The sequence below is a fragment of the Peromyscus leucopus genome, chromosome 18 (assembly GCF_004664715.2).
Source record: "Peromyscus leucopus breed LL Stock chromosome 18, UCI_PerLeu_2.1, whole genome shotgun sequence".
In the NCBI taxonomy this organism is placed as follows: domain Eukaryota; kingdom Metazoa; phylum Chordata; class Mammalia; order Rodentia; family Cricetidae; genus Peromyscus; species Peromyscus leucopus.
Window position 1 is genome coordinate 38574114 of NC_051078.1, and position 13135 is coordinate 38587248.

General features: G+C 43.5%; 1 protein-coding gene across 3 annotated transcripts in view; it reads left to right on the forward strand.

The window, feature by feature from the left end:
• Window positions 1-12072, forward strand: part of Apaf1 (apoptotic peptidase activating factor 1) — an 84270-nt gene extending 72198 nt beyond the window's left edge. For 2 of the 3 annotated variants that reach the window (XM_028880218.2, XM_037196823.1), the window contains 5 exons: window positions 2148-2267; window positions 3487-3612; window positions 6059-6184; window positions 8013-8159; window positions 11627-12072. In XM_028880218.2, coding sequence (XP_028736051.1) covers window positions 2148-2267; window positions 3487-3612; window positions 6059-6184; window positions 8013-8159; window positions 11627-11773 — 666 coding nt within the window. In that variant the 3' untranslated portion in view covers window positions 11774-12072. The remainder of the gene's footprint in view (window positions 1-2147; window positions 2268-3486; window positions 3613-6058; window positions 6185-8012; window positions 8160-11626) is intronic. The other variant, XM_028880219.2, reaches the window with a different exon arrangement.
• Window positions 12073-13135: the final 1063 nt, after the last annotated feature.

Genomic DNA, 13135 nt, shown 5'->3' on the forward strand with positions numbered 1-13135 from the left:
ATATGGCCGTGGTGGTGCCGATGGTGCGTATGGCCGTGGTGGTGCCGGTGCCGGTGGTGCGCATGCCTGTGGTGGTGCCCGATGGTGCACATGGCCGTGGTGGTGCTGATGGTGTGCATGCTGGCCCTCGGAGCTGCTGCTCTTCTGCAAGCCATCTGCTCCCCTGTGGTCACTGGACTTGGACTTGCTTTCAGTCCTTTTCCTTTTCTTTTTTCTTCTCTCATACAATACATTCCGACCACAGCCTCCCTCCCTCCATCCCCCACCTCCCCTCTCCCTCATATCTCCTCCTCCTCCTCCCCCTCCTTCCTCTTCCTCCTCCTCCACTTCCTTCATGAAAGAGCAGGCCTCCCAGCAATAGCAATGGAGCACGGCACAGCAAGATGAACTAAGTAAGACTAGGCACAAGCCCTTATATCAGGGCTGGGTGAGGAAACCCAGTAGGAGGAAAGGGGTCCTGAGCACAGGCAAGAGTCACCTCCTCTCCCACTGTTAGGAGTCCACAAAACCCCCAAGCCATACAACCTTGTGTGTATGTATGTATGTTTGTATGTATGTATGTATGTATGCATGCATGCATGCATGCAGACCTACACAGGCTCTGTGAATGCTGCTTCAGCCTCTGTGAGCTTCTATGAGCCCTGCTTAGTTGATTCTGTGGGTCTTTCAATACTTTTCCAACCTTTTTTTTTTAAATTCATTCACTGCATTTGAAAAGTTCTCAATTTGTACATCTGACTTTCTTTCTTTTTAAAAAAAATTTAGTTTTATTTTATGTGCATTGGTGTTTTGCCTGCACATATATAGCTATATATCTATATCTATCTAGATCTATATATATATCTGTGTGAGGGTATCAGATCCCCCAGAACAGGAGTTACAGACAGTTGTGAGCTGCCATGTGTGTGATGGGAATTGAACCCGGGTCCTCTGAAAGAGCAGTCAGTGCTGTTAATCACTGAGCCATCTCTCCAGCCACCCCTCTTTAAACTTTTAAGAAGGGTTATTTATTTTATGAGTGTTTGTCTGAATTTATGTATGTGTGATGTGTGTGTGCCTGGTGCCCTTGGAAGTCAGAAGAGGGTGTTGGATCTCCTGGAACTAGTTCTGGGTGGTTGGGATCCTCTGTGTGTGTGCAGGGAATGGAATCTAAGTCCCCTGCAAGAGCAGCCAGTGCTCTAACTGCAGAGCTTTCTTTCCAGCTCCTTCTCCTCTCACATGCTTTGAGTGCTGGCCTCTGCCAGACCATTTTGAAGGAGTCATTGTTTTGAATTTCACAGTACTTTTTTACTTCAGTAGTAAAATCTTTATGTAAGATTTTTTTCCTTTTTATGTCTTATTTCATAAATTTGTTCATCATAGGTCCTTGTTTGATTCACATTTGCCTTTTGGAGACATGTTTGTTAAATTAAGTGAAGTCCAGAATTTAAAAACCACTAAACACTGTTGCTTTGATTTAGTAATGGGCATTCTGCATATTGACAGGACATAGATGTTTCTGTTCACTGCTGTGCCTCAGATGTTCCTGTTTGCTTATTTTGTTCCAGTTGCTGGCACTGCTTCAAGTCTTCCTTGTCTCTCGTGGCTAAGAGCCTCTTGCCTAAGCTGCATGTGAAATAATAGTGCCTACCGATGCTGCTTTTGTTTGAGAGTCGCATTAGGGGCTGTCTAAGACTTTGAAGCTTGGTAACTCTACGACCCGTGTTTTCACTTCCCTGGCTCACTGGACCTTCTGGGCAGTAGGGCGAGCTTCACCGGAGCCAGGGTCTGCAGACTCACCCCATGTGCAGGCTTGGGAATCTGCAGATATGTAATTGGAATAATTTTCTCTGGAAAATTTAATCAGATGGTGAGCTCACTGACATATTGTGGGTTTTTTCTATCTTGTGGTTTAATTAACTACTCTCTAAGCAACTGAAGAAAACAAATGTTATTTAGGAGAAAAAGTGTTTTGTTTTGTCCCCCCATCAAGCTAATTAGCTTCAACGTTTTCTCTCTGTAAAACACAGAGACAATGTTCTTTGGTACTTCTCTGTTTGAAATACTGTGAAGATAAAAAGACTTTCTTCGATGAGAGAATGCATACCTCTTTCCAGTGGGACACGATTGGGGGAGGTTTATGACAGACTTCTTTCTTTGATATTCAGGTGTGGAATTGGCAGTCAGAGGGTTATATCTTTTTGCAAGCCCATCAGGAAACAGTGAAGGACTTCAGACTCCTGAAAAACTCAAGATTGCTTTCTTGGTCCTTTGATGGAACGGTGAAGGTAATTTGAATCCCAGATTTTTTAAATGTATTTTTTTGTTTTTTAAATTATTTTGAAAATACTCTTTAAATGTATTTTATTTTATTGTGTGTATGGCTGTCTGGCTTGTATGTATGTCTGTACACCACATGCGTGGTTGGTGTTTTCAGAGGCTAGAAAAGAGCATCAGATCCTTTAGAACTGGAGTTAAATTCAGATGCCTGTGAGTTGGGTGCTGACATTTGAACCCGGGTCCTCTTGAAGAGCAGTTAGGGATCTTTACTACTAGGCCATCTTTCCAGATCTGAGTACCAGATTTCAAAAGAATTTATACACACCTGTATGTATGTATGTATGTATTTTGAAATTGGATCTCACTATGTAGCCCTGGTTGGTCTGGAACTTGATATATAGACCAGGCTGGCCTTGAACTCACAGAGATCCACCTTCCTCCTGAGTGTCGGCGACTAAAGGCTTGTGCACCACCATACCCAGCCCCAGATTGTTCTTTTAAAGAACACATTCTGATGTTGCAGTAATTATATTGTGGCAGCTTTAAAGCCCATGAATGTAAAGTAATTAAGTGAAAAAATGTCAGCACTTTGCCTGTTTTCTGTACACTGCTGTCACCTACATCTGTTGTCTGTTTGTAAGCATTCATGCTGAAGGAAACCCAAGAGAGCAGGACAGGTACTGCTCTAAAGCTTGCTTTATGGGTGTGTTTTGTAGTGATTGTGTTCTTTTTTTAAAAAAGATGTATTTATTTTTATATGTGTGAGTGTTTTGCTTGCATGTATGTCTGTGCACCGAATGCACGCAGTACCCACGGAGGCTGAAAGCAGCGGATTTCCTGAACTGGAATCAGATGGTTGTGAGTCACCTTGTGGGTGCTGGAAATCAAACCCAGATCCTCTGGGAAAGCAGCCGGTCTTCTTAACTGTGGAGCAGTCTTTCCAGTCCCCTCTCACCATCCCCTCACATCTCAAGGTGTCCATCTTCCCTTCCCCTCCCTCTCCTTGTTTTGTGATTCTAGGAATCAAGCGTGAGGCTTTGTACATGCTAAGTGAACATTCCCACCGAGCTCCACCCCCATCCTTTGTTTTCTTGAAGTACCGTGTAGCCCAGGTTGGCCCTGAACTTGTCCTTACCTTGGGGGAGTTATTCCATCATGCATGGCAAAAATGTCCTTAAAGGCATCACCCAATCTTTGTATCACCTAATCTTTTTTTTCTCCCTTAAGGTATGGAATATCATTACTGGAAGAATAGAAAAAGACTTTATTTGCCATCAGGGTACAGTGCTTTCTTGTGATATTTCTTCTGATGCTACCAAGTTTTCATCAACCTCTGCTGATAAGACTGCAAAGGTCAGTCAGTCACTTAAGTGTCCACATATAAAACTTGCAGTATTGATTGTGTGTTATGAGTCTAAACAATGTAAGGCAGGAGAGTGATGGATTGTTTACATACCTGTATCATCTGTATTTTTTTAAAGATTTATTTTTTATGTATACGGGGTTCTGTCTGCATGTATGTCTGCAGGCCAGAAGAGGGCGCCAGATCTTACTCTAGATGGTTGTGAGCCACCATGTCGTTGCTGGGAATTGAACTCAAGTCCTTTGGAAGAACAGCCAATGCTCTTAACCACTGAGCCATCTCTCCAGCCCCTATCTGTATTTTGTAAGACTTTATTTACTATTTTGTGTGCGTATGTGACAGATACAGGGAGAGAGAAAGAGCCTGCAGGGGTCACAGTGTCTGTGTGTAGAAGTGGGTCCTTTCCTTCCCCCTTGCTGAAGCAGGGTCTCTCAGTGTTTCTGCCGCTTTTGCTGTGCTGTGCACTCCAGAGCCAGCAGCTTCCAGACAATTTTCCTGGTTCCACCTCCCACCCTGCCTGAGGATGCTGGACCCACAGATGCAGCCACTGCATCCAGCTTTTTATTCCAAGTTGAGTTATTGGGCTTGTGAGGCCGGTGCACTGGCAGCATCATCTTCCTGGGCCTGTCTCATATTTTAGGACATGTGGTGCAGTCTCACTTGATCGTCACATGATAGGTGTCATTGTCCCAGTTCTGCACGTATAGAAACTAAAGCTAGAGGGTCGTGTGAGCTGTCCTAGGCCACAAGCTCTTGGAGGATTCCCATTAGCACTCATTTGGCATGGGATAGATTAAATGAATAACATTTAATCATGCTGATTCTCCCTCATGGAGAATTAAGATTAAGAAAAAGATTCTTAATTTCTTAATTCTTAAAGTATTAAGAAAGAAAAAATACTTTTTATTTATTTATAACTAATCAAATAGAATCTCTGCTGTATATTATGTTCAGTAAAAGTAATTGAAAGGGGTGTAAGTACACACAATTTTTATTCACTTAGTGTGAGTGGATACTTTTGGAATTCTCTGAATTACACTTCCAGCTCGGGAACTGAGCACTCCATTCCCTGTCTTTTCCTCCATCTTTGTTGTGACGTCATCATCTGGCTGTCTTTGGTGCTGTTGTTCATTGCTCAGTGTTTTGGTTCCATCCACTTTTCCTTGTTTCCAAAGACTATGCTTTCTTCCCTGTTGACTGGTGGGCAGCCTCTTGGGCAATTCCTTCACGTAATTCCTCCTCTAACACTTAAGGTCTTGTGATAGCACCTTTCATGTGATGTTTTACAGGCAAGCTCTTAGACCCATCACTTCCTTCCTTTTCGGCCATTTCCTCTTTCTGCCTACCCCCACCTCCATCTTGGTGGGCAAGTTGTGACGTGTCACTTTAGTCCTACATTTCTTGTTGGCTCTTCAGTGAAGCTTTTTCTGACTCTCAGGGAACATTAGCTGCTCTGCCTTCAGAGTTTTCCTTCTGTTTTATTTGTGTTTTTTTGGAGCGTTTCAGCAGTTCACAAAGTATTCCTGAGTCTGCTTTCTTGGTGAAACCATAAACTTCAAGGAAAGGGACTATGTCTACTTCATCTCATACCATAAGTTCTTGGTTGACCATGCCTGGAACATGGTAATTTTCAGTGCGTCCTGGTGAAATGGTAGTAACAAAACCACAGAGAGAATATTGGAAGGAAAAGGACGCAAACTGGGTCTGGTGATATACAGCTTTAGGGGCAGGAGAACTCTGTGAGTTCAAGGCCAGCCTGGGACCCTGCCTCAAAATTTAAAAAAAAAGACAGCATTTGGCCAGCAATAATATTGTTGGGCAGTATGATGACAATCTCTTATGAGCTTTGACTATCTATTATGTCCTATGCAGTCCCATTTAATCATCACACCATAGGAATCATTGACCCCATTTTACAAGCACAGAAACTGAAGCTAGAGAAGCCAGGAGTTATCATAGGTCACAAGGATTTAGTAGAGTGGACTGTCTGCCTCACCCTGTCAACTGTTCTTAACTAATTCTCTGTTCTTTGTGAGAGCATTAATACAAAGACAAGAAAGCCGACTCTGGTTCTTGAGTAATTGATTAAAGGGAAATCCCCAAAACTTGACAAGGTTGTGGTTGGAGCTGGGCATCTTGAAAGTGTAGGCACCACCAAATGCTTGAACTTGCATGGGATTGACTTTTTTTTTTTTTTTTTTTTTTTTTTTTTCACTTATAAACTGTATGGCCGTGGCAGGCTTCTTGCTAACTGTTCTTTTATCTTAAATTAACCCATTTTTATAAATCTATAGCTTGCCACGTGGCTGGTGGCTTACCGGCGTCTCTACATGCTCTTGGGATTGACTTTTTGTCTGTGTGTCGCGCTTAGGGCAGGCCTTGTAGATGTTTGAAGAGTGTATTTGCCATTCCTAAACAATCTTCATTGCCTTCCAGATCTGGAGTTTTGAACTGCTCTCCCCTCTTCATGAGTTGAAGGGTCATACTGGCTGTGTCCGCTGCTCTGCCTTCTCTCTGGATGGCATCCTGCTGGCAACCGGAGACGACAATGGAGAAATCAGGGTAGGCTGGGCCGACTGAGATAGTTTCTCCTTTAGCTTGGGCTGCCATTCTTCCCCACACTGGGGTTGCTTGTTTGATGATTTTTCAGAGGCTGACCAGAACTCACTATTCAGCCTTGCCTGGCCTGACTCCGGGTCTTCCTGTTTTAGCCTAAGTCCTGGGATTATAGCAGCTTAACACTGGAGACCTCTTTTAATGGGACAGGAATGCAGAGGTCCTAGGGTTTTGGTTGGATGGAGCATACTTTGCTCTGTTTCGTGTGCACACTGTATTCATAGCTACCGTCACAGGAGGAAAGAATGCATTTCAGAGTTAGTCAGGTAGCATGTTGGTGCACACCTTTAATCTCAACACTCAGAAGGCAGAGACAGGTGCGTCTCAATTGAAAGCTAGCCTGGTCTACATAAAATGGGTTCCAGGCCAGCCAAGGCTGCATAGTAATACCCTGTCTCAACAAACAGACAAACAAACAAACAAACAAATAAAATAAAAAATAAATAAGTGTTACACTGACGTTTTCTATGTACATGAGTAGCTATTTGCAGTTGGTTCTCTCTTGTTAGTTTGTGAATGATTTACCTCAATTTTTAACATTAACTAAAGGTTCTTTTAGTGGCAGAATTTGGAGAAACTAGTTTTGTAAACCATTGGTTCATAAATGAATTGCAAATTCTGCTCTTTCAGTGTTCAAAGTAGAGATCTTTCTAGAACTCTGCCCATTAGTCAGCGTCTTTCTGGGGCTTGTTACAGTCCCCTTTGGACTGTCTGTCTTTGTTAATGAAGATGTACTAAGGCTCACATTTCTGTCAGGGGCTCCAAACGAGCAGCCAGTTTTTATCCCCCTGAACTCCTGAAGGTGCACATGTAGACTATGCCAGCTTCACCTAGAGAACAGTTTTCTGAGAATTATGGCATCCTCTTCTTTTGTGTCTGTGGAAATAAAGGCTAGTGTCAAAAGTATTGTGTGCTGAAGGATCAGAGACCATGGAAAAGCAGCCAGATTACTTGTGGTGTTAGAAGAATTGTAGAGAAAATGGAAAACTTGGGCACTGGGATAGCTGCTGTGGTAACTAGTTTTGTATTTTAAATTTTTATTTTCTTCTGTGTACGGTGTTTGGTCTGCATCTGTGTCTGTGTACCACATGCATGCCTGGTAACTGAGGAGGTCAGAAGAGGGTGTCTGATTTCCGGGCACTGGAGTTACAGATGGTACAGATGAGCTGCCACGTGGGTGCTGGGAATTGAACCTGGGTCCTCTGGAAGAGCAGCCCATGCTTTTAATTGCTGAACCATCTCTGCAGCCTTGGTAACCAGTAATTTTGAGAAGAATATTTTCCTTTCTGGTGGTAGGTTTGTTGTTTCTGTTTGCTTGCTTTTAAGGAGAGGCATTAAAACTCACAGAGGAGTAGGTGTAATGCCGAGAAGCAGGAGGGTTTGGACTTGCAGGGTAGGGAGTCTTCCAGGCCTTCCAGGAATGCCACGATTCCTTGACTTTGGTCGGTCTTAGTCACACACTGTCTAGAATTTCAATGATAAACACCCCCTTTATTTTGTTAGTTTTTGGATACAGAGTCTCATCATGTCGGCCAGGCTTTGAATGCAAAATCTTCCTACTTCAGCCTCCTTAGCTGCTAGAATTAGAGGTGTGTGCTGTCATGCCTGCTTTTCTCTCCTAATTCAGTGGAAATTGGTAGCATTCTGATCCAGCATGCTATTCTTTTTGTTTTCAAAATTTCCAGATATATCACAGATGATGTGTATGTATACTTTGAAATTGGCAAAGCTTCAGGGTTACCCTATTAATGAATTACATATCATGTTTATGTAGATGTGGAATGTCTCAAATGGCCAGCTTCTTCACTTGTGTGCTCCGCTTTCAGTAGAAGAAGGAACTGCTACCCACGGAGGCTGGGTGACTGATCTGTGCTTCTCTCCCGACAGCAGAACGCTTGTCTCTGCTGGAGGATATCTTAAGGTAAGAGTTACTCACGGATATGAACCAAGAGCGTCCGGGTCGTATCTGAGTGCTTTTCTCTTAGCGTGTTCAGTTGGCTTTCCTGGAACCCAGCAGAGTAGAGGGGAGGCTGTTGGGAGACAACGTTGCCGTGGTGACTGACATCCCAGGCCGCTTCCTCTAGGTCTCTCAGCATCTTTGGTGACAGCGGTGGCAATGTGAGAGCTCTCACCTCCCTGTCTGAACCTACATGACCCAGCTTCATCTCCCATGGCACTCAGCAGGAAATGTTTTGGTTGGGATTGTTTGAAAAATGTATTTGTGAAATGTTCTTTCTTGGTAATAATAGTAGCAGCTGTAATTTATTATCTAGAGACTTTGATTTCTATCAGCCCACTAATCAGTTTTGTGATGCTCAAGTTTTACTCCCTGTGGGTTATAGATGAACAGAACTGATCTTCATGGAGGTTATCACTGTCCTAGAACTAACTTTGTGATTAGTAACTACAAGGGCCAAGACTCACAGCAGGTCTTCTGCCTCTCCCACTGTCTCTGACAAGTTGGCTTGTGCATGCTCAACAGTGACTGTTGGGGCCAAGGCTTAAGCATGTTGTAGGGCTCCGGTGTCATTTATGGGTCCATTTATCCATTCGGTGAGACTGTTCAGGGCCTGCTGTGTGTTGTGGCACATATTTAAGGCTTGTCCTTTCCCAGTGGTGGCTAATGTTCCCTACAGAAAGCAAATGGAGAATAAAGTCCCTGAAGTGTAGGAGGGGCCTGAGAGAAGCTTGCAGGAGGTCAGTGGAGGGGCAGAGGAGAGGAATGGTCAGGTCAGTTGTAAAAGATGTAGGAAAGGATACTGTGCATGATGCTGACCACTTGGGCATTCTGTAAGCTCTGTCATTTACAACTGATCCCATAGGATTTTGTGAGGTGGTTGATGGCTCCTGAAAACAGCTAAGCGAAGATGCTCTCATTACCTCACAGTACAGATGTTCAGATGTGTTTGAATGAAGTCTCTGGTTGTAAGGGTCCTACATTATTGCAGTGCCACTCAGCATCTGGCTTATAAAAGATAAATGAGGGGATGTTGTCGATTTGTGAAATGATACCTCTCCAGCCTGCATTGGAAATAAGTCTCACAAAGTTTATTAATGGATACCTTTTGGGGCACACTTTGATTTAGTCATCAAGAGCTCCTGGACTATTAACGCCACTTGTCCTCCTTGAGTGTAAAGATGAATAACTCTGAGTTTGAGGATGGTGCTTAGAGGAGAGATGTTGCTGCCTTTGTGTTGGAAGCTGTGTCTTTTACTGTTGAAAACGTAACTGCCCAGACTTGACACCAAGCTTCTAGAATCTCTGGGCTCTGTGGAATGCCACTGCGTAACTGTGCCTGGCTTTTAGGATATTCCGAAGACCAATGAGCAACCTTGACGTGAGGTAGAAGGTGGATCGGCTGCTGTGCTGTGAAGGTCCTGTCTGGAGGCTGGAGGAAGCCATGTCTGTCTGTGTCGTCCATGTGTCGACATGACAGTCAGCGCTTTGCCTTCTGTTTGATGACTAGCGTGGTTAAACTAATTACGTTCTGACCCAGCCTGCATCTACCCAGCATGTTAATGAGACCATCCAAAGGCACAGAACAAATTAGGAGTGAGAAGAAACAGCTGCCACAGTGGCCAAGAAATGAGGCATTTTGGGTCTGTTTACTTTCAAATCTGAGCAGTGTAAATTGAGTGCCTGTAAGATAGTGTCTAGTAGCTAAAATGTTCTTACCTTTCTTTCGAAATTATTATAAATGAAAATGTAACTTATCTTTTGCCAGGGTCATGCCACAGAATACAGACTGCTAGAATGACAAGTTCCTATTCATTCAAACACTGAAGGCAAAGGCTGATTTACAGTGTGGAACCCAGGGTCATAAATGAAGGTGTTTTATACTCGGAAGAGTGTTGTTATGACTAGGGAGTGGGTCTAGGGACAGACTGCCTGAGTTCAGATCCCAGTTCTGCCACTCACTGGTTCGGTGACTTTTCACAAGGTTGTTTTACCTCTGTCTGCCTAGTTGTTTTGTCTGTAAGATGGATGTAATGATAACATGGACCATATTACAGATATTTCTTACATGTCTTTTGCTTATTCCACCGTCAGCATCAGATATTAATGTTTATTATAGCTGATACACTTAACCTGGTCTGTCATCATCACCTAGAGTGCATGGTGGACATAAGGATCAGGCTGGATTCCACACATTTTGTGCATTTGGATAAATCTCTGATGGCGTGTATCTACTGTAGAGTCATACTGAGTAATTCATTACCCTGAAAATCCAGTGTTTGAGGCTATGAAATCTTACATTTCCATTCCACATTGAACCAGTGGCTGTTGTAGGATTTGCAGGTAAAACAATCCTTTTTAATGGTGTGGGGGAATGATAGATGGATGGACACTACATTTGAAAGTCAGGAACTGTTCCACCTCTGCTGTCCACTTCCACTGTCCTCTGAGTCTTGATTCCCTCAGGAACCCAGGTTCCTTATTTTTAAAATGAGGCAGGTGGGTCTAGGAGATGAACTGTACAAGCCCAGGTCACTGAAAACAAGTCCTCTCGAGCTGGACTATGTTCTTTGTGCTTTGGGTTATGGTGCTGTTTTAGGAAGCACATGCTGCTTTAGTGAGCTTTACCAAACCCTGTGACATACACATTTACCTGGTCCTACTCCCAAGAGTAAAGATAACACTCCAGCCTGGATCATGGCAAGGCGGAGTGTTAGGCTCTGTCCTGAGCACATAGGTGACAGTATTGTCTGTGTTTGTGACACTCAGGCTCTTGGTGGACTGTGGGCCTTTTGAAAACATGTTCTCGTGCGTTGTCTCTTGCCCTCAGTTTAGCTCTGAGGTAGGACAGTAAGTGTTGTGAACCCCGTTGGGTAAAAATAGTGTTATACTCTTCATGAATTCAGTGATGGGGAGGAAGGGAAGGCTGTGCTTAGAGCCCCTGCTTCATTGGAGGTGATTGGTATTCAGCGTAGATTGTCACATAGCAGCCTGCATCACCCCTGGTGAAAGCATTCTCTAGAAGACTGGCTTCCTTCCTGTCTGTGCTGTGAGTGGTCTGGGTATCTGTTGGAGTCCAGGCCATGGCGATAGAAGGGTGTCTTAGTGCAGAGAAGCAGCCATGTGCTCATCCCATGGAGAAGACACACAGACAGCCCAGCCCTCCCCAACACACTGTGTTACCAGCTCTCTAGTGGCCGTTGCTTTTTCTGGAATGCCTTGCAGGGGCCGTGGGTGCAGACATGGCTGTGAGGCCATCACTAGGGTTACTAACCAAGGCCGGTCGTCTTCAGCAGTAAACCTCAGATGCCATCCCTGCTCATTGCTTGGCTTAGGAGTCATGAGTGGTTGGGTGAGGAGCTGGTTGGCACTAAAATTCACCGTGCAGTGGAAGGACCAATCTAATGAAAGTTTCCTTTTTCTCTGCACAGTGGTGGAATGTTGTCACTGGGGAATGCTCACAGACCTTCTACACCAACGGAACAAACCTCAAGAAGATACATGTGTCCCCTGACTTCCGGACATACGTGACTGTTGATAACCTTGGTATTTTATATATTTTACAGGTTTTAGAGTAAAATGGCTAGGCAATAATGTAGTTCAGCTCCTTAATTTTGAATTGGAAAAAAATTGACACTCTGTCCATCAACGTTTTCTAATGCTGTGAATCGTATTGTAGTATCGCATTCATTACAAAAGTGTTCATGGCTAGATGAACAATGTTAGTACAGCCGTCTCCACAAATGAACACACTTTTACTCTGCTCATCATTTTTTTAGTAGTCATCATCGTTATTAAGTTTGTTGCTAACCAGCAAAGGAAATGTAAATATGTACCTTGCTACACTATTGGTAAACTTCTTCCTTGATGCATTCCAGTTGGCTAGCGTAATTAATGAGAACCATTTGAAGGAGTTCTATGTGTTGATGCTATCATTCATTACGCAGGCTGTGCAGCAAGGTAACGGTGGTCGGTTTGCGGAGCCACACTTACCCCCAGGGGGTACGGCTTTCAAATACAATCATGTTGCTTATGTGCACTTTTTAAATTTGCTTTAAAATATTGTGTCTTTGTGCACAGTCTGCAACATTTCTTTTGATAACTCAGTGAGTGTTGTATTTCAGCAGTTCTTTCTATGAGCTAAAGTCTTCCATTAGAGAGAATTCTCTCTGTAGCTGATGACAGCCCTGTGTGTGGCTGGACTCTGATTGTCAGTGTCTGAATTGGGCACCACCCTGCACTCTCTCAGTTTCGTTTTTTTGTTTGTTTTTTAAAGACAGGGTTTCTCTGTGTAACAGTCCTGACTGAACTCACTATGAGACCAGGCTGGCCTCAACTCACAGAGATCCTCCTGCTTCTCCCTCCCAAGTGCTGAGACTAAAGATGTGCACCACCATGCCCATCCTCTGTTTTTTACTTCTTGCTTGACTAAGCTTAACCCTCTGTTAACCCTCTGTTCATAGTTAGCTGTTAGTACGTCAATGAAATGTGAAATAGTAAAACATTTAATCTGTTCAATCCTTTAATCTGTTTACTTTTGGATAATTGTCATTTATCAGTGCCATTCTCTTTATGACTTTCAAGAGAATTATTTAGGGTTTCTGTGCAGTTCCACAGAAATCCCCGAGACCCAGGAGGATGATGGCTTCTTCCTTCCCCTCGCTTCCTGTTTCCTGTATCCCCCAAAGCCAACACTGTTTTTCCCTGGGAAATGCGAACTCAGACAGCGATTCTATCACGCAGGCTCCTGTGGTCCGCTTGCATCAGACTCCTAAGTAGCTGGGAGAGATGGCTTTTGATGCAGAAAAAACTTTGCAACATTTGTGACTAGTTTTGTTTTTAATCCCTTTTTAGGATCTTTAGTTGAAGCTTAAATTTGATAGCTTTCCCCAGAAATATTAAGGACAATAGAGATAAATTAGTAATAGATGTAGTTTTTG